General features: G+C 36.3%; 1 protein-coding gene across 2 annotated transcripts in view; it reads right to left on the bottom strand.

Moving 5' to 3' along the window:
- Positions 1 to 1,002: 1,002 nt before the first annotated feature.
- CFAP20DC (CFAP20 domain containing) overlaps positions 1,003 to 21,680 on the bottom strand; it is a 75,735-nt gene continuing 55,057 nt past the window's right edge. For both annotated transcript variants that reach the window (XM_009955305.1, XM_086470290.1), the window contains 3 exons: positions 19,061 to 19,122; positions 4,932 to 5,020; positions 1,003 to 1,112 (listed from right to left, as the gene is read on the bottom strand). In XM_009955305.1, coding sequence (XP_009953607.1) covers positions 1,003 to 1,112; positions 4,932 to 5,020; positions 19,061 to 19,122 — 261 coding nt within the window. The remainder of the gene's footprint in view (positions 1,113 to 4,931; positions 5,021 to 19,060; positions 19,123 to 21,680) is intronic.

Below are 21,680 nucleotides of genomic sequence, written 5' to 3'. Positions count from 1 at the left end.
TAGTCTTTCTCCATGGTCAATAGGGATTTTTTATGTACCATAGAAAAAAAAATTGCACAGTGATGCAGGCAATTTAAATCTCTAAGTTGGAACTTCAGGATCTTCACTGAAAACTGCACTGAAACTCAGTACAAATAGGTTAAATAAATTACATTCTTTTATTGCAAGGTGTAATGGAAAAATGAACACAAATATGTAAGACCTGCACTCTGAGCAGCAGCTTCCCACATGAATCATACACACACCTTGCCTTACACAAAATAGGGGTCCAGCGTTTGAGTGTTGAAGCAATCACTCTTACTGCTCCTCAGTCCTACGTTAAATTACACAGTAAAGTAGACAGTAACTGGTACTCCCAGAGCCTGCCACATTTACCCTGTTGTGGTCTAGATTTATAAACCGCCCATGCACACACCTTGAAGTGCAAAGCACTGTGCACACTGTGCCACCCTACAGCTTTGACATCATCCCATTACTGTAATGTGCGACAGCAGAGAATTTCTCTAAGATGAGGAAAATACTGCGTTCTCTGGTGACTGAAGGAAGACAGCAAGCTTATGAAATGGAGGCCTTTGAACAACACAAGGTACATCTTAGAGTACATAGAATAAGATAGCTCAGAACCAATTAAAGTTACACAGTAAGCAAGTAATGAAAATATTTTTTTTTATTTGAGTAAAACAGTAATATACAGATACACACCACAAACCTTCTTGATTCAACTTCATTTGTTTCTATATAGAGCCTCTGAATGCTGGAAATAAATTAGACTAACAAATAAATGTCTTGGTCACAAGAAACTTGAGTGATTTTTCCACTGCATTACAACTTAATACAAAACTATAAAAATAAGACATTATTTACAAAATATATTCATTTCCAAAACTATCTGTTAATTCAAGTTTTAAGTTACGTGATAAATCATACAGCTCAGTCACACTTTACAAACAGTTAAAAGATAAACCTGCTCTGCATACAAAACTATATCCTCTCATGATCTGACTACGCCAATTCATAGTACTCCCCAGAATCTGGATCAAAGTAACAGTTCAGACATGGATCATACAAGAGAGTCAAAACTTCCTCATCTTCAGCACTGAGGTCCTCTTCACCTGTGTCAAAAGGGAAAAAGAATAAATCACTCTTACTCACACAATAACATGGAAATACCTTTCTGTCAGATGTGACAGAATTTTTCTTTAAAGTGTATAATTTTTTTACTTCTGTATTGTTTCTTTCCAGAGAACAACAATTCACATTTTTATTGTATTTCTGAGGACTTGTATTTAGTGAAGGTGAAATGATGTCAGTCAGAGTTTGCTTAACAACTGGACTTTACAAAGTCCAATGGAGCAGTTCACCAGGAGTACCTTTACTGAGAGTGGATCAAAGTATTCCTAAATGGTATTTTTCTCAATGACCTTCTTAAGCAATAATGTTTTAGCACTAACAAAATGTGTACTTAAGGCCTGTAAGAATGAAAGCATTTGAATGTCTGGTATCCAGTATGTCACCTAAATGTTCGGTATAGGTAAATCCATACAAAAGAGCTTTCACTATCAGAGAGGATTTTAGATCTAGCTCGCGTAAAGTTATGTAAAATGCAAGAACGTTTTCAGGTAACAGAAATGAATCCTTAGCCTAAAACACACTGATAAAACCATACAGACTTTTATTAGAGATGTTTTATATATTGTAGCTCCTTTACTAGACCTGTCTTTCATATAAGCTAAACCTAAGTTATATGATCTATAGCTTTTTGATAGGAAATAATTCACACTTGAATGCAATCCGTATCATGAATTTAATCATAAATGTTCATCTTGTTCTCAGACTGCTAATACAAACCAAATGCTTTGTATGCTCTAACACTTCATAATAAGTAATGGCCTGTTATGCTAACGGCAGCAGTTTCACAACGCTCAGAATCTATTTACAGCCAGGACCACACAACGATATACAGGTTATGTTTTCTGGAGACCAGCAAGTAGGTTGGTGCATTTAATGCATACAGAAGTGTGCACTGTGGTGTTTTGGAAGAGATTTCATTTCTCTTTCCTCAGTAGCATTAACAAATGCCATCAGAAAGAAACTCTTTTACTGCAACCAAAGGTAAAAAGGTAAAGCTAATTGTTGCCCTCCCTGCTGTGGGAACTTCATCAGGCCCGATAAGCTAAATGAGGTTAACTGAGATATTTCGTTTGGACAGCTCTTGGGAAAAATTACGCAATGCAGAAAGAAGGCATAGAACTGAACGTCTTTCTCTACACTTCTGATCGTAGTACACAAGCAAATGGTATTCACGCCTCACTCCCTCAAGTGGCCTTACATTTTCACCTGCAACGATGTTGTTATTTCCACTGAATTTTTCCTTTTATTATTTTGCTCTTCCCTGCCTATGTTTCTCTTTAAAAGTGACTCTCTTTTCTTCTCTAAGCTTAAATCTCCTTCCCTCTTTACCTTGGAACTGGCCTCTCAGTATAGTCCCTGGTTTGATTTAGGAATAAGAAATGCTTCATCAATCCAGGGCTAAACTGGAACAGTTGCTCTGTCACCCAGTGACCCCTCACCAGCCCAGAAGGGGAATCAGGAAAAGGAGAGCAGACCCGTGGGTTGAAGTGAAAACAGATTTAACGAAGTAGCACTAATACCGACAAAGGCGCACACAGTTAGACCCAGCCAAATGAACATGCAGCCGTCACAATCAATGGGAGAGCAGTCCTCAGGGGCAGGGAGAAGCCAGAGGAGGAGCAGGAGGGACCCCAGCAGGAATCCCCCAGGAGCTTCCCTTCCTCAGCAAACCTTCCCCCTTTACAGTGACCATGACATTATGGGATGGGCTATGCCTGTAGCTCACTCAGGTCAGCTACTCTGGCTGACCCAAAACTGCCAACAGCCTGCCCGGCACGGCTGGGCTGGGGTTCTGTCCCAGCAAACCAGGACATTTTGTCACACAAATAACTAACCTCAAGTCAAGTGATTAAGAAAAAAAAAAGGTTTTTTTCAAAGTGCTGGAGATATATCACAGAACATGACCTATTTAGCATCACTTTCAAAAATGATACTCCAAACCATCTAGTTACCATGGTCCATCAAGAGTTTTTTAAACAAAGATATTCAGGAAAACACATGGATTCTAATGTTCGATGGGTACGATCTAATCTGAGAGGCATGTATTACACTTTGTTTTCACATGTCACCTATTATGTCCAAACATCTGTGTTTCACCTAGGTGTATCTTTTAGGTGAGCAAAACCATGTCAGTTTTCTCTCAGTATAGTGCAAGGACACTCTTTTCCAAGGACTGTACACAATCAGAAAGGGAGGCTTTGAGTTGCTTGAAGATGCTGTGTATTGAAGATACCTCCTCAGTCTGCCAGTCGGGCCCTCCCTACCCACTCCTGTTACAATTACTCCGCTGCTTGTCTGCTACTTTTATAGGGAAGGGTGTTCAGCAGTTCAGAAAAAATCCAAACTGTCCAGTTTGGGGAGGGAAGGTCATGGAACAGCTTTGTTGTTCTCTCTTATTTCCTCCAAGTTCTTGGGGAAATAAAGCTTGACCACTTCAACACTACGGCAGGTTTTTTGAAGTATTTGGAGATAGGAAAGTTTCTATGTGAAGTTACCAAAACTACAAATACCATGCATATATGAGTCAGAATTTAATTTGATTGAATAAAGGCACAAAAATAAAAAGTCAAAATAAAAAGCTATGGTATATTGAGATTTTCTGTTCTCCAGATGTGCAATCACAGACACATGACGTAAAATATTTCAGCATAAAGGAAAATGAGTTTAGGAATGATTCACAAAACAGTTTGGGAATTCTAGGGTGAATAACAGAAGAAACCCAACAAATTCCCAAGTATACTTATTTTTAAAAAACTTTTTAAAGATAATAATACAATTTAAAAAATCTACAAAAATTTCTGCAGAAATTCTGGCTTTACTGCAGCAAGCCTTGGATTTCATAATACTAACATAAAAAAAAATTCTCAGAGACCTATCGCAAATTTATATCCAACATGTCTTTAACTCAAGGATTACTGTCCAATTCTCTTTGGTTTACTTAGGACCCTTAACAAAACATATTATTTGATTCTTCAAAGCAAGGTCCCTTCCTGACAGCAAAATTCTATTTTGCTGTCATAAACAATTCCAAATATACATCTATGAAAACATTCCCAATTTGAGGGGCATAATCTATTTTAGACAGTAAATCATTGAGACATCTTCATCCCTTGGGCTGCCAAAGCACACAGGTCAGATTTATGAGAGTTCATACTGAATTCCCCAGACTTGAAGAAAAATGTAGATATCTACCATGTTTCCTAAGAAACTGGTAAGAAAATAGGGCATTTGAAGAAAACAAGGAATTTGTTTTATTCTATTGTTGTTGACTTTCCAGTTTTAGCTAAGTTCTTTGTCATTCTCTAAGCAAACACCATTAATAAACAAAAACCTGTAACACTTTAGGTGGTGACAACAGTCTTTACTCAGGAAATCAGGCTTAGATTTCATTTAAGGCTAAATCTGAAATTTTTCTTCATAAGAGAAAGTATCGCTTACAGAAGCCTAATTGTGCTTTTGAATAAGATTGTTTGGTCTTTGTGTTCTTTCTTTCATAGGTCTGCCATCCCCACTAGCATAAATTCCTTGTTTTAAACAAGTAAGATACATTTTTTTATGAGTTAATTTGTACTGAGCCAGAACATTAGGAAACTGTAACTGCTAAGTTATTCTTCTATCAGAGGCAAATAATACTGCCTGGAAAACTCTGATAGCTTGAGCTGAGAATAGTAAATAGAAGAACTTGGAACCAAAGTGTAGCAATACAGAAAACTACAAAGAGGCAGCACCACCACTACAGAAACAGCATTTAGAAACATCTTTCTACCTAGGTCCTTTCCAATGTCTTCATAAATTCCTACCTGGAATACTCTGATTTGCTGAAGATTCAGTGTGCTCTACCAGTTGGCTTCCAGGAATGATGGGGGGACTGAACACATTCAACCAGTCCCTGAAAAACACAATCAAAATATCATTCATAAAAGCACAGTTTGGCTTCCTGATTGTTCTAATTCTTTTAATTATTGAAAAAAAAAAATCAAAGGAAATTGCAGGTTGTCAAGCATGATGAAATAAAATCAAGACATGAAATGGATGCCACCAACAGTTTGATACCAACCCAGTGGTCATGAACTGTGGGACAGCTGATTTGTATTAAATAATTCAATCTTTCCAGTTTAATTTAACTTCAAACTTTTTCAATAGAGGGACAGAATTAGTGATCAGAGCTAAGAATAATACACTAACAGTTTTTTAGTGTTTTTAAGAACACTGGATTAAGTCAGGATGTTATTGTTGATAGTATTGTTGATATTGGAAAAAAGCTTTGTTGGGCAAATACATTATCAACAATTGTTTCTAACAATTTTATTAAAAAATTCGTTATTGAGCATAACATGTAACATGATTTTAGCTACTGGCAAGACTATACTGAGGACTCTTCTCATCACAGCTGTTACATATCTATTTTCCTTCTGTAAAAAAAAACATAAATTGATGGGAACTTTATCATAGAGGAGGGAGTATAGACCTTCTTCACCAATTTAACAGGCAATTTATGTCTCTCCTGAACATGACTTTGTGACAGCTTTTAAAAAATATTTTCATGTTATCATACATTCATGCAAAGTTCAATGTTCATTTCACATACACCACTTCATGATACACAGTCTTTGATTGTTACAGCTCAGAGAAAGGAAAACAGAACAGTTGTTTTTATTGCTGTTGTTACTGCTCTTTATTGCAAAGTGAACTGCAGTTTTTTTCATTCAAAGTCACTCCTATTGTACTATCAATCAGAGAAAGATAGCCCCAGAAGGACACATCTGAGTCAGAAAGTTAAGACATTTCTTATGCAGGTGACCACGTCACGTAATTTTTTTCATATATGAAACTAATCTATGTACACAGATTAGAGTACACAGCTGATGTTTCCTTAAGTCCCCATCTCTCCTCTTCAACAGTAAAGAGCTATTACACATTAAATCTCCCATATAACCCTTAACTAGGCTAAATAATTACAAGTTAACACTTGAACAAAGATTCTGAGGGACCTCAGTAAATCATCTCATTTTGACAGAACCAGATCTATCATTTTGACCAAGCTATTTCACTGCAAGGGAAATGGAAGGGAAAAGGGGTCTTTAAATTCCCTTGTTTGCTTCATGCTGATAGGCATAGTACAGCTCTACAGACTAAATTAAACTCGGTTTCAGCTGATTCAACTTATGTCTCGCCATGGCTGTTCCAACAGCTGGCACAAAAGCATTAGGCTTGCAAACTTGCGCTAGAGGCCAGGGAGATCAGCCAGAGCTGTAGAGGTAACTTCAACATCCACGGCTTTGTCTAGAAGGGACAAATTTTTCCAAAGCTTGACAGATACCTTTACATTGCCAGACTGTAATTGTCTCAACTCAATTGGCCACACCAAGTAAACAGGTAATGTACTTCTACTTTCTGAAAAGCCTTGATGATCACATGTAAGATTTGCTTCTGACAGAGAACTCTGGCAAGGCTCAGTCATGTGTTGTAATTGCTAAAATATGCCAATTGCTTTTTTTTTTATTAGTTTATCTGCTACTTCTGGACTTGTTATTGATTCCACATCATCTCCTGTTGGCATGTACGCATAATCTGGGGTGAATCAGGGGACAACCACCTATCTGTTTGCAGTCAAAAACTAATTTTCTGCCTCAGAAAACAGAACTACTGGTGTAGAAATCCAGCAAGTAGTATAGCAGATTTAAAGGAAGAGATATTGGATTTTCCATCATTTCAATACGTAAAAAACACACTTCAAAATTTTTTTAGACCATCATATTATTTTCACATATATGGCCAACTTCACAACCAATCCTTCTCCTCTTCTGATGTTCAGCTAATGCCAGTGAGAACTGGCACAACTAATCCATGCAGCAATATGCTTGCCTAGACGTCTCATTATTAGCTCTCTCTGTCATTGCTCACCATATTTGCATTCCCCGAATGCAGTCAAAGACTCTTTTTTCACACCAAAAAGCTTCAAAATTTTTTAGGAATAACAGTTAAATACATGCTATGATATCCAGAGGCATGGTAGAATATATTTTCCATTTCTGCCACTTGCACACGTGGTGTGCGCTGCTGCAGAATTAGCCAACATAAGCCTAACACTAGAATCTGCCCATGCTCATAGGATGTGATCAGAGAGCATGCAGCGTTATCACTTACCTGATTCTCTAGAATTGCCCTGAAACACAATGTCAGCAAAGGCAATCTCTTCGAGAAACTTCGGCAATTTCAGAGAAGGTAAGGAAGAACTACTAGCGCTAATCTACATCTCCACTTCCCAAGCTACCCTTTCTTCCAAATTCACTACAGCTTTTTTAAAAGATGGTGATGTTCAAGATCCAGAGAAGAACTAAAATATTTCTGCTAGGAAGGTTGCTGAAGCAGACAGAGGATGGATAGCGCTTGCTTCTAAAGAAAATTATCTCAGTCAGACCAACAAATGTAGTTAGAAAAGTAAAGAAGTTTTAGAGTATATATGCAGTTCTACAGGTCTGGCACAAACTAGAAGTGTTTAAAGATATGTGCTTTTCATATGAAATATGTATCAGAGAATTTCTAAAGAAAATAGTTGGTACCCGGAAAGCATAGAAGATGTTAGTAAGAAGGAAAGAAAGATAAGGCAATTACCTCCAATGGAAAAGAGAGATAATTGATTTAGAGAACATCGAGGGAGCGAGGTAACCATGTGTCATTAAACCAGTATTTCTGTTAAATTAATAGTTCTTTTTACTCAGGAAATTTATGAATTTTAGTTTGAAGTCTCATCTCTGGAAGGTTCTCCTGAAAGAGTAAGTCTCTGAAATCAGAGATGGGATGATTTGTGAGTAGCTGATGAATTTGTCTTTGATTTTGTCCTTCATGTATCGGAGTCAATTCTTGTGTAAAGGAGTTGTTCAGTTTCATCTTTATATTTATTTTGATGTATCTGGTTCAGTAGATTAATTATTACTCTCTGTAGGAGGTGTAAGTGTAAGATCTAGGGATTTTGATGGTTCTAAAGGAAGGCAAGTTTGGATTTTTTTATTTATTTACGATAGAGGCAACAGAGATGTGTTGGCAAGTTTAATATTTCCTATTGAGACAGTGTAGATTCAGTTCATGCTTTTTTCTCTCCATGTCCAAGAAAAACTAATAGTTTTGCTATTCAGATCCCTCCGACCAAGACAAGTAATCAAGACACTACAGTATTAGGGATTCATTGTTGACTTAATATTATTTTTAAGGTTGAAACATTTTACACAATATATATCAAAAACTGGTTTATTACTTCTATAAGATGGTTGGTGCCTAAATCAACTTTTCATAAAATCTTGAAAAAAAAAATTAAAAAAAAAAAAATCCCACGCATGATGAAATCTTTTTGGCCTAACTGCAGTAGAGAGTAAATTCAGCAGTTGATTGATGAACTTCTGAAAAGTGGGTTTACAGTGGCAATTCTGATAGATGCTGTAGTCTAGGAGTCAAGACAGACTCTTCCACAATGAAATCTGCAGTTGCTTTTCGGAAGCAACTAAAACACGTGTGTGTGTGAGACAGAGTGGATGAGCTATTAATAAAAAAAAAAAATCCTGAAAAAATTTGTAGACCTCGCCTAAAAGCAGAGCTCAGCCTGGAGGCAACTGGCAATATTCTGAGAAATGCAGACTGTGGCCTGTGCTCCCATTTATTGTGTTTTTATTTGGACCGAAAAAAGAATATGTTGGAGGGGGAACTTCTTTAGGGAGCTAGTTTATCTGCTTAAAACAGAAAAGCTAATCAGACATTCAGACTAATTAAAGACACTCTATTTATGCTATCAATGCCTCCAGCTACAATGAATACAATCAACATGCAATAAACTACCTAGAGGTTTCCTGATAACAATGTGGAATGCTGAGTATTGTCTTTTGACATTGTGAGTTGCATGGTATGAAGGCTCAGAATAGCTTCCACACACATTCAAAGTATCACGCACCTTTAATGCTTTTAGTATGGTTTTGTCCAACAATCTATACAGGAATTAAAAGGAATATTCAAATTATTTGTTCAGCCTGGCAATATACTTAAAAAAATGTAAGGCAAGGGCTATATTATATGAAATTAGGGAATGAAAAAACAGCATCAGTTTTGTATCATTAACACATCAAATTGACAGAATATTAATCATCTGAAGAGTATCAATAAAGAACACAAAAGATTATATTTAACTGCATAAACTACTTAGTAAATCTTTATGAATAACAGAGAACAGGCTTGTGCCTGTGTGATAAAAAGAGAAGCATATTTGCTGAATTATTTTTTACAATGGATAATCTGAGTAACTTTGTGGAGGGCCACAGAATGCCAAAGTATGAATCAAGAATATAAAAATATTTTAAGGAAAAAAGGACCAACTTTTGACATCTTGTGCAACTAAAATCTCACCACATACTTCTGTTGTATTAGTAATACTTAATATCACGTGAAGCAAATTTTGCTGCAAATGCTCCAAGTGAATACGTAACACCTTACCATGATCCACTGAATGCAAAGTGCCAGCTCATATCAAAAGTATGGTTCAGTATAGCCTAAATATTCAACTCAGCTAAGGTGAAAACCTATTTTCCTCATTTGTTTGGATTTTTCATTACATCTATTTAACAAAGGTTGTTAGAGACTAACTCAGTTCTTAGATAAATCAATAAAAAGTCACCTAGCTTTGTAAGAGCCCTCGCTATTCCCTGACACATGTTTTGGAGCATGCATTACTTGTTAGGCAGATCTAAATTTTCAGTTATTTACATATCTGCTGGACTTCATGCATATGTGTAACTTAAATCAGATTACCTATACACACCTATTTGGGTTCTGCCTTGTGATATATTAATGACGTATGCATAATGGGAGGTTTTGGGTTTTTTTTTATAGAAGTATTTCCATAGAAATAAACCCTTCAATAATAGTTTCAGTAGTGAAGCAAGTACTTATGTAGGCTATTAACAATAAGATTTGGTTTTGTTATGTACAAAATGCAATCAAATTATTTGAAAAAATGTTGAAATAAAATTTCAGGTCCTGCCACTACATATGTCTGTAATAATTGTGAAGTCACCTGAGCCTTGAGTTGTCCATTATTGCACCTAAAATGCTTTAAGCAATTTCAATTTTGGAACATTCTTAAAGTTTTTACATAAATATGCCATAAACCAAGAAACATTCAATGTTAATTTATACATCAATAACTGTTCAGTGCTACTCAGCTCCAGGTGGGAAAAAGAATATCTTTCAAACGGAAAACTGAGGGAGTAGAAGATATATATAGAAGATATACTATCAAAAGAATACAGAGTGTACTTAAACACACAAATCAAGGATTTTTGAATGCACATTTTAATAAAAATATTAAAAAACCCATAAACATATATGTCTATATGACTTTGCATGAATTGAAAGCTCTATTTTATGAAGTATTTAAGGACAATCTAGCAATACACTGATGATCAAAAAAATTCCAGCCACGAGCTACATTGTATTATTCTCCTGGAGTGTTATTGTGGTTTCAAAATATCATTAAATCAGCACAAACCAACACTTACCATTTCCTGCACATTTTTCACAGTGAGCTGCATTCTGACTATGAGTAATCTGTTAATATGTTCTTTGCCTCACGATCCGTCAGAGTGACAGATTCATTCCATCCCTACATAATATCTTCATTTACTGTATGCCTTACTGGAACTTTCTTTTTTTGCTAGCACTAAGATTCAGAAAATCACAAACATATTTACAGAATGCCTTTTTCCTTCCTCCAAACCACTTCAGCAAGTCCAGCCTGCTAAATACCATAATGGAGGCAGGGAGACCTCCTTAAAAATGAAATGATTTAATTTTCAATGAATTAGTAACTAAAGAAGAGATCATAAAAAGTACCAGGGCAACTGTACTTGAATCTGCTTTTAAAGTCTTAAATCTGTTAATGAACTGGCTTATGCGTGCTAGATTAGATTCAAGGGTAACAAAGGGCATGTGAATTCTACTTATTAAAGAAGATACTTAGACAGTAAGGTGCTATCTACACTATGTGTACAGTATAATCACACTGACTAGCAAGTTTGACCTGTCAATGCTATCCCATTTTTCTTTCATTATCAAAGTTCAAAAGACAAATTTGTGCAGGTTATTAAAAACATACACAGCCATCTACATCAGTCTAAAAATACAAATGACCTGAATTTGGAGGTTTAACAGCTTAGTAATTACTATATTGTGCTATTTGGTCAATATTTTGTAGTTAAATACATAAAACTTCTATCATAGCTTCTGGTAAATGACAGTAACACTGGAATTTAGTTACAGACTAAACCTCTAGTTCATTACCATGTTTGCTTGCTGGCTAGATTATAGTCTTGATATTGACTAGCAATATAAATGACACCAGGAGAGAAAACCAGTGTTTTATAATCTAATTTAAGTAAAATACTAGCCCTTTCTTCTTTGCTAGTTTTGATTTGTTTATCAGAAGATCAGCTGTATAAATTTGAAGTAATGAATTTGCAAAGATTCGTTAAAATTCCTTCATGTTAATCTAACCTTAAGCAAGTAAATTCTAATAACTACATCAGATACTCATTGATCAGAGAATCAAATGGATTTGCAAATTTAATGAAGTGCCCATTAGGTAGGATGTGCTTCCTTCTTCGCATATTTTTAACAATTAAATAAACCATTCATTTTAAAAAATATATTTTAATATCCTACCACTTCAGGAAACACCTGAATCTGGTACCTAACAAGTCTTGTTGCAATTAAAGTAATTCCTTTTCTCCACAGCCAGCCACAACAGCATCTTACTATTTTGTGCATCCTGGGTGTAGACTGCATCCCAGTTAACTTTTGATGGATGACATGGAGCCAGAGGGCTTTTAAAAATCCATGGAGAGACATGACTCAACAGAGCACTAACTTTAATGTTATCAAACTTGTTAAAGGTGATGCTGTGGAATGTTCCCAGTCTGTGAAAACTACCTTTCTTTTTCAAAAAAGTAAAAAAAAACCCCAAAACTGTGCAAGAAAACGTTGACCTTTTGGTATATTAACGCAAGGAATGGCACAGCATGAAGTTGGAAACTTAATCATCACTACAAAGTGAGAATTATGCAACCTCAGTTTCATTCTTCAAAAACATCAAGTTTTGTCAATGACAACAAATGTAAAACAACCTAAAGGAATCAAAACCAACACACTTGCACCTATGATACTGGAATAGCAGGGAAGGAATGTGTGGGCATTTGTGCCCTTGAAACCCAGACAGTTTTGCTCTGTAAGAAAAAGTTGTAAGGATACGGGATGTCAGTCAAGGAGCCTGATTTGTCTGTATTTAAATAAGCTTCCAGTTCAAAAGGAGGATGGAGGAATATATATATAGTTCCATAGACAGGGGAGTTGGTTAGTGGTAGTAAGACTTTTCTCTCCAGAAAAGGGAACAATACAAATGCTACAAAGCCATCTGGAAGCTTGCCTGCCCTGTGAACTACCCTAAAATCCCAAGGCTCTAAGAGTTGTCTGAGGTTGGACTCAAACCTTAGATGTTGGCTTGTGGCTGGACTGAAGTGTCTTGTTGCCTGCAAACCCTGGAGATCCCCTGGAAGACGATGTGCTGGCAAAGGGCCCTAGCGACAGCTAAAAGGAGAGATTGCAACACTCTGTGAACAGGGAATCCTGGACTTGTTACACAGAAGACCTGTCTCTTCCTTTCAATGTAAGAGATCTTAAGAGGCATGTAAACTTCTACTGCTTCTTCTCCGTCTCTATATATAACCACAGTCAGACAACTCTGAATGGCCCAGGAATATTCAGAAAAAGGGTGGAACTAATAAAAACTATTCTCAGCAAGTCCTGAAGTAACCAAAAAAAAAAAAAAAAAAAAAAAAGAGAGATAAACTACCTTATATTAACACAGATACAACAGCATGTTTGAAAGCATTTGCCATGTTTTATATTCAAACCCTTAGTGTATATGCTCCCCCATTTTCATATTCTCAGATTCCCATACAACTGAAAGCCATTTTTGGATTATTTTAACAAGTTTTTATGCGTCAACCAATTGGTTCTCAACAAGCTTCCTGCAGCTAAGCCTACCACCATCACGATGAAAAAATTTGACCTTTTCAAGATGTTTCCTGTGCCATTTGCTTCTTTTGTCATGTTCTTTTTCATGCCTATTATAGCCTGACAAATGCAGCAGAACTTCGCTAATTCAGATTAACGACTGGGAGACCTATTGCAAATGACTCTGTTTTGTGGATGAGTAAAGTAACTGAACAATTACAATGAAAAACCAAAGTACATTTTGTGATACATTGTTATTGTTCGCTTATTTTGACAAGTGTGGTGTAGTTTTATAGGACTTCATAATGTAATATGGTCTGTTTTGCAGAAGTAATGGAGTTGTACAACTTTGATCTTGTAATGAATCATAAAAATAAAATAAGCTTCTTTGTTTGCAAGACTCAATCTTTAAACGTGCTTTAAGTTATTCTGCTGTTTAAGCCTTTGCTTGGAAATATGGGAGTCAAAGACCTTTTGTGTCTGAATTTCACAGCATGCATGTTGAAGAAGTTCTGGCGTAGTGCAAATAAATGTTATAGCTACAATCCTTCTTTTACTGCACCATTTTGCAGGTGAGTTTAATCTTCCCGACTCTCTCAATAGTATAACAACATATGCATCAGCTATTGGAACGTTTAGTTTTCATCTGGGACGGATGAGAGTACTTGAATAGTAGTCTCAAAGCTGAACATACTTTTAATACTTGAGAGTTTGCAGGGGATGCATTTTTGTGCTGGAATCATTGACATATTATGCAAATTTCAGGTGCCATGATAATGGCAATATTTATGGCAACAATAGGTTCTAAAAAAAGACTTCTCTAGCAGAAACGTTTAAAGAAAGTGAAGGAAATAATTTACTTCCTAAAATCAATAGTGGTCAGTTATGCATAGAAAGAGGTCTTCATTATATTTAATTAATATACCAGAATTTTACCAATAATCCAAGCTTGAAAAGGAGTTAAAAATGCATTTAGTTAAAGGAACATGTTTATCTATTTCATGACTCGCTATCTGAACTACTGTGCACGCATATCATTACAAAAATAAAAAAATCACATTGTTTGATAAAGTAGTAATTAAGGATATGAGTTCGGCTTTTGTTTTTTTTAAGGTAAAACCTCCAACTTTTTCTGGAAAGTTTATGGTTATTGTCCTCCTCAAACACACTAATCTCCATGTGAATGGAACACTTCTTTTGAGATGACAAATCTCAAATCTATAATATTTATCATCATTGGAGAGACAGTTTTTCCCAAAACAGGAAGGAAATGTTGTTAGCTTTTTTGGGGTTTGTTTTGTTTTGTTTCTGATTGTAGATGAAAGAAGAATGATGACATCTTGATCAGTCTAATGCACACAGGTAGGTTACACTGACAAGACAGCTTGCTTTAGTCAGCCTGCACCAGGCCCATGTGAAGTGACGTCAGTGAGTATTAGTCATCTGTCAAAGACTGCGGGCCCTTATCAGCCAATTATAGATACAACGAACTTTATATTACACCCACAAGTGGCAAAGCTACAAAGGACTTAAACCACAGTACAATGGTGATACTTTTTATAGACAAAACATAAAAGTAGACAAAATTCTGTCCTGAATTGCATCATATTTCCATTTAGCAATTCTAGTAAACACTTCATAACATCATTGGTTTTCCTTAAAATTTTAGGGACCTCATACGCTCCTTAGTTTTAAGAGGTTTCTTTTTTATTCACAACAAATCCACTGATGTAATCTAATTTAAACACATGAAATCCCATGGAAGCAACTGACATGCACATACAGAGCAGATAAATCTAGCTTATTTTACTGGACTGGCTTGAGGATGGTCCTGAATCCCACCACTTCAGTGCAACCGCAACACTTGCTTTTCATAGCAAAACCTATGGAGGTAATAATGTCCATGGATGGAGGTCAGAGGGTCATGGAGAATAAGACACTGGAGATGGTAAGATGGGAGCCTGATAAAATGACATCTCATTGCTTCTTCAGATTCCTGCCGGAATTTTAGGGCTGTCAATCTACAAGCTACCAAGGAGCCTTAAGACTCCCTTCCTGTCCCGATACCGAGTCATGATCATCCATCAGGTGGGGCAAACTCCAACACATAAGGTTGAATGGGTAGTGTACACTACATACCGATGCATACGCACACTTTCACATCCAGCTTGGCAAGCATGAGCTTCCAGCAGCGCAGAGGAGATAGAGGTGGAGCTAACAAGGGAGTACAGTTCTATCTACTCCTGGTAATTCTGTGCGGGGAACACCGAGCAAGCCCACAGCAGAGGCACAGACAATACTTCATAAGACAATTTTCATTGACTGATATACTAATTAACTTCTGCAGGTTCCAATCACCCTTGGAAAAGTTGTCAATCCCATATATATAGAGTAGTTTGGCAAGGTTGTTGATGTAGAGCTGTTAACATATGAAACGGGCCAGCCACTAATAAGAACAACAAGTTAAAATTCAGTTTAACAACTATTTTAATTTATGAATGAAAAACAGCTTGATCACTTATTCTTTAGTTTGAGATAATTGATCAATAGACTTTCTCATAGAGTGATGCTTGTGTTTCATGTGCAGATCTTGGCTATAGTCTAAATCCGGTAGACATTTACTATCACCAAATCTCTGTGCTCACAATTTACCATGTGAATAATCTTTTTTTTTTTTTAACATGTAGAGTTAAATGTCTTGGTAAAACCTAACAGAAAATTTCACTGTGTACATTCTATATGAAATTACTTAAGTAAAATATACTTCTTGTGAAAGGATGTCGAATGAAATGCTGAAATATTTGTGTCCTACTTGAGTGTGGTTCCTGGGGAACAGCTGTTTGAACTTCAGAGGAACAAATTTTATTTGGTAGCTTGTGAAGAGTTGAGTAGGATGCCAAGAGAGGATCTTGTGAGGCAATGCTTATAAAGACACGTTTCAACTTATTAAAAAACCCCTCTCTCAGAGATAGAAACATCAGCTTTTATCAGAAATATGTTTTCCGGAGCGCATCTGCAGAAGTTCAGAAAATCTATTCATAAGATTAGGCTCAAGTGATCTGTTTCAGAGAGCAGCTCTACATTTTGCAGTTCAGTATGGCTGAAATTCCTCGAGAACATTTACTTTCTTTCAGCAGTTCCTTTAACGAAACTTCCAAACCTTCTATGACACAAATATTTTGGAGGACTTACTAAGCAGATGCAGGGTACACAGTGATTTCTAGTCCCTGCATTGGAAGAAGAAGTATCATAGTCACGGCCTCCTATTTGGAGAGAAGAGAGCAATTCTGAAGTTCAGCTAGGACCGTACAGCACATCAGTCAGTGGGACGTGCATAGCTAAGGCTTGAAACACTGCACATCACCTTGCCCATGTGGCTCTGTAGCCTCTGCAGTCAGCCAGTCTCCTTTCATTAACTGGTTCTACGCCTTGCAAAGCAGCATGATGTGGAGGTGATTTGTATTGCAGTAGCAATATTCTTGGCAGACTTATGACCTTTACCCAGTGGAACCAGTGGAAAATGCATCTAGCTGAGTCTTCTTATTGACTGCATTTCCATTATCTTCACAGGTGCTTTCTTTCCTGGCTTGTTCTTTTATCTTATTATGGACAGAAGTTACATTTACTGGACAATAGCTTCCACATTGCTCTCTTTTTATTTCCCAGAAAATATCACTACTACACTTTTTAAAGTTACTTGAGACCTGTCAAATTCTTCATCACTCTTTACACCAAACTATTTGTTGTTTCAGTAAGTGCATCATGTATCTGCATGCCATGACATTTATATCCACTCATCTACATAGGATATATCAATTTTTCAGATACTCTGTGTCTTCCCTACACAGCTACAGTAGGCTTAAAGATTTAGACATTTTCCAGTTGCTACTACATTACTTGTTAAAATTGGCTTTAAAAACAGTTTAGGAACTATGTTGTAGAATTAACATTAATTTTATCTCCCTCTCATTTAGGTACACACCCTCTGTGAAAAACATTATAGAGTTTTCCATTATAAATGAAAGGTAACGATGTGAATAATGGTATTCAAGTCACATCATCTCCAGTTTTTATATCATGATGCAAACTGACCTCATAATTTTGTCATCTTCTGTATTTACAGCCCAATAATGCTTTTCTGGCAGTTCACAAGGGCTACTGAATTTATGAGGCACTTGCAAGTCAGGTATTTTACAAATACTTTGCCTGCATTTCTCGAAAATGATTTCTAGAGAAATTTAAGCCTACTGTGTGTACTAGATTAAAACAGCATAAGAACTAAGTTGTAATTGATACTATTTTGTTTTAAATTTTATTATATGAAAATACAAGTTTTCATTATTGATATTAACTTGATAGAACAAAACGCTTTATTTTTACAGATAACTCTGTTTATTCTGGTTTTCAGTATATAAAATGTACCCAGTACCAAATTCCTTTAGCATATGCATAAAAATAACTTAATAAAACCTGACTCAACCCATGTATTGGCAAAAAGGAGACAAACAATTTAGCTTGCACTAAAACATAGGCGATTCTAATGCCATCAGAATTATGAAATTGATTCTGGAATAAAGAGTCCAAAGTCAGTCACAAGGTACTTCACATCTTACTCTGTGGACTATAGTCAAGTGTCTCCATCCACTTCATCCATTGTAACAAAACAAGGATAGAGGCAGTTCCTTTGAGAACCAGCACCTAAGGCAGAGAGGTTTTCTACACCAACATAAGCACTTTGATTTACATGTGAAAGGGAACAGGAACCATGGATTATACTTTAACTCCACTAATATATTGCGTGCACTAGAAAACATATGGCTGCATGTTGCAGTAACGGATGCATCTGAGTGATCTTGCCCAGCAAGTTTCATAGTGTTCACTTCATAAAATCTAACAGGAAGATTTAAAATCCATAAAAATGTGGATGGCAAGTGAGACAAGTGACTGAAAACATCTGTATGAGGAGAAACGCATATTATCCTGCACAACTGACTGGCAGTGTGCTATCATAAAACATTTCAGATTGTTATAAAAGATAACAAAGTTGTATCTGAAATGTCCTCTCCCCTATCCTTCCCAACATACATACATTGTCCAGTTAAAACTTGGACAAGCAAAATCCACACTAATGACACCAAGTGAATGTGAAATAGGTACATCTCTTGTTCAGCTGTTAAAATCGACAAAATGATGTTAGGGTTTCACATGTACAAGGCAGTTCTGAAACTGGACAATTAACTTTGATTATCTCAATTTCACTATTTCTCCCTAGCCCCTCCCTCCCCTTGTCTTCATCTCACCCTATATTAAAGTCACAGTGCTTTTGTTGCTGATATCAAACAAAACAGATCAAGCTAAAAACTTGACAGCCAAAATATGTTGTAGACAGGATCCCTTTGAACTATCCGTCAGCGTTGTAACACCCTCTCCTGACTGGGCTACCTATTGAAAAATATCTGTCTAAATAAGTAACATTAAAACCTGGAACAAATGGATTCCCTGACACCTACAGTCACATAAAGAATTCTAGCTCTAAGCCTTCAAAGCAGAGAGGGAGAGAGGGAGAAAAGAACAGGTGAGAGTGTACGTATGTCCGATGAGGAAGATTTGCTGAATCACACAAAGCAGATGTAGGAGCAAGGCCTATGTCAGTTACTTTAAATACACAGTGGTACATCCAAAACATAAAGAATCCAGTTCTGCATTCCAGGACAACGCAGACATACTGCAGACAATGACTAAAACAAGCAATAGCAAAGCCCTCTGAGAGGAGGGCAATTGAAAAAAGATTAAAGATTAAATCAAAGAATGTTAACATTTAATATTCAGAACACTAACTGAATCCTTACTGCCTGGGCTATAAATAGAATCTTACCGTGGGTTGGAATGAGAAAGTAGGCTCATTTCTTTCTGATAGTGATGCTCCTGACTGATGGGCTATGGAAAACAAAAAATAATAGTGAGAAAATAACCTTGCAAATATTTTTTCAGAATGTTTAGAATTACGTAAGACATCTCTTATGAGCACACAGATTTGCAGCTTCAGATATTAGAATTTTAGTCTTTTTTCTTATCTGTGAAATTTAAAATGAATATTCAGATCCTACCTGTGCAAAAGTACAACTGAATAGATGATTATTGCCTGGGTGGAAAATACATATGAATTAAGGAGTCAACCACATGGGTCATTTCTCTGCTGCCTGTGAGTGTGTTGGGACAGAGTCAGGAAACTTCAGAAAGGGAAGGGTGGCAAAGTCTTGTCTGATGGAAAAGTCTGGACTGTACGTGTATAGGAAGCATGGTGCAGGAACTCTTGGTAGGATCTGTGCAGAACCAACCATTCTTAAGACTAGACAATACCGAGCCAGAGCTAATAGGGCTGGCAGGCAGGGTTCCTCTCTCCTCACAAGCACCACTAACAGTAATCTTAGCAGTCCCAAATGAGTTTGCTGAAGCACATATGATTCTCTAAGGCACTAACAGCGGACTGTATGAATATTCTTAGAAAAGATGGAAATTTTCCACAGTCTTCAAATCTTACCTATGCGTTGTAAGAATGTGCCCCAAAGGTTTCAAACTACATTAGGTTTATGGCATTAAAAAGTTATTTGAAAGAAAGATCAATATCCATAAACAGGTACAAAAATTCAATAATCCTAAAATTCAGAAATAATTTTCTCTCAGTACATAGGTAGCGCTTCCAGAAGAGACCGCCCTGCCATTACCACACAACTCAAAAGCAGTTCTAAACAAATCACTGAAGGAAATGCAAAAGAAGTAAAAATACAAGCATACATTAACAATACTTGTACAGTTTAGGACATGAAATGCTAAAAATAAATACTAAGCATTATGAAAGCCATGCTTTTTTTACAGAAATCAATATGAAAATGAGTATGTTCTCATGGTTTCAGGAAGTGAGGAGGGCCATTGTAAAATATATGTTCAGGATGAATGACATCCTAATTACTGCCAAATATGAGTCACTGCCTGGTGGTGGATAGTGCAATTCCTGAATGATGACTACTGGAAGACTGAGGATGAGACCGAAAGTGAATTCGTCAGCCTATGAACCAGAATATCTGTCTAAATAATTTTTCATAGTAAAGAATAGTCTGCCTCAGTTTTGCAATTTGACTTGATGTGAACAGATCCCTCCAGGCATTGTCAAACTGAGCTCTCAGTTGAAATAATTCTGGGTTTAAATATCACTCCTCTTGTCTGTCAGACTTCAGTTCTGCCAGACCATTTTAGTGTTAAGCGGCTTTCTTTTCTGAAAGCACCACAAACGAGGCCAGAAGACCTTCCACAAATTAGGTATGAACCTGAAAGTACTCTTTGAAATATTTTGCAGATCAAGGCTTATGTGACTGAATTTATATTTAGTAAGTTGCTTTGGGAATAAGTAATCTTTCTTCTCTGCAAATACTCCTTATTTGAAAGACAGGTCTTAGTAGTGAGCATATTTTGGAGTGTGCTAATGGAGCATTATACCTCTACAAGCTTCTAGGGTATATCAAGACCAATCTAGGAGACTCTTCCTTCTCCTTTGTATTTCTGACTAAGAATCAAGGACCATATGCAATAAGATATCCTGAATTCTCTTATAAATAATCTTTCTCCAGAACGTTTGTGTTACATTTGAAGTGTGGAAACAGCTATCCAAGAAGATGCATGAACCAATTCCCTGACAGGGCAGGAAGGTCTTACTGGATCTCGAGAATAAAGCAAGGCATTTAAGAAGAAATATTTTGTCAGCTTTACAAATTTTCTTGGATAATGCGTATGTGTGTGGGTATAAACTTCACATTATACTCTGCAATATATAGAGCTGCATCTTTCATATTGTTGCAAAGCTAACATGGAATTTCATAGACCTTATAATTAAGACAACATGCAGGTAAGACACGGTCAAATAAAGTCTTTTAAAATACTTAGTTCTACATAACACATATTACTGATTTGGAACTGTGCCCCACACACATTTTACAAAGGTTTCCAATTCTTCTTTGAAGTTAATCCGTTTTAAATTAGAAGTTTTTCGTATTTATAACTGATAGCTATGCTGGGTAATGTATAACACTCAAAGCTATTTTATTCCTTTTTGGCTGCCATAGTTTACAGCAGCTTCTAAACAACTTACATTTCAACAATTTCTCCTGATAGCATATATTCAGTTCTTGGTAAACTATCATAGGATATAAAAATACAGTTTTAGTATATCTGTTTTATAGTTGTTTAAAGACATCTGTTCTAACAGCAACTTTGCAATATGATTGATCTATGTGTCTCTACATTCAGAAGGGTTTCCTAGATTCATTCAAGTCAGTAACATGAGAATTTTCCATGAATGTGGAAATTAGACTGACAATGGCAAGTGTTGAAAAAAATATACTCACTTAAAATGTGTTTTATATATAAAATATTACTTTGATACATAGGCTCACCATCTAACCTGACTATATCCTGCCCTGCCTTGCAAAAACATCATAGGT

Source organism: Leptosomus discolor, chromosome 9, assembly GCF_034619465.1.
Source record: "Leptosomus discolor isolate bLepDis1 chromosome 9, bLepDis1.hap2, whole genome shotgun sequence".
In the NCBI taxonomy this organism is placed as follows: Eukaryota; Metazoa; Chordata; class Aves; order Leptosomiformes; family Leptosomidae; genus Leptosomus; species Leptosomus discolor.
Note: the sequence above shows the minus strand (reverse complement) of the source record. Positions and strands in the feature narration are given on the sequence as shown.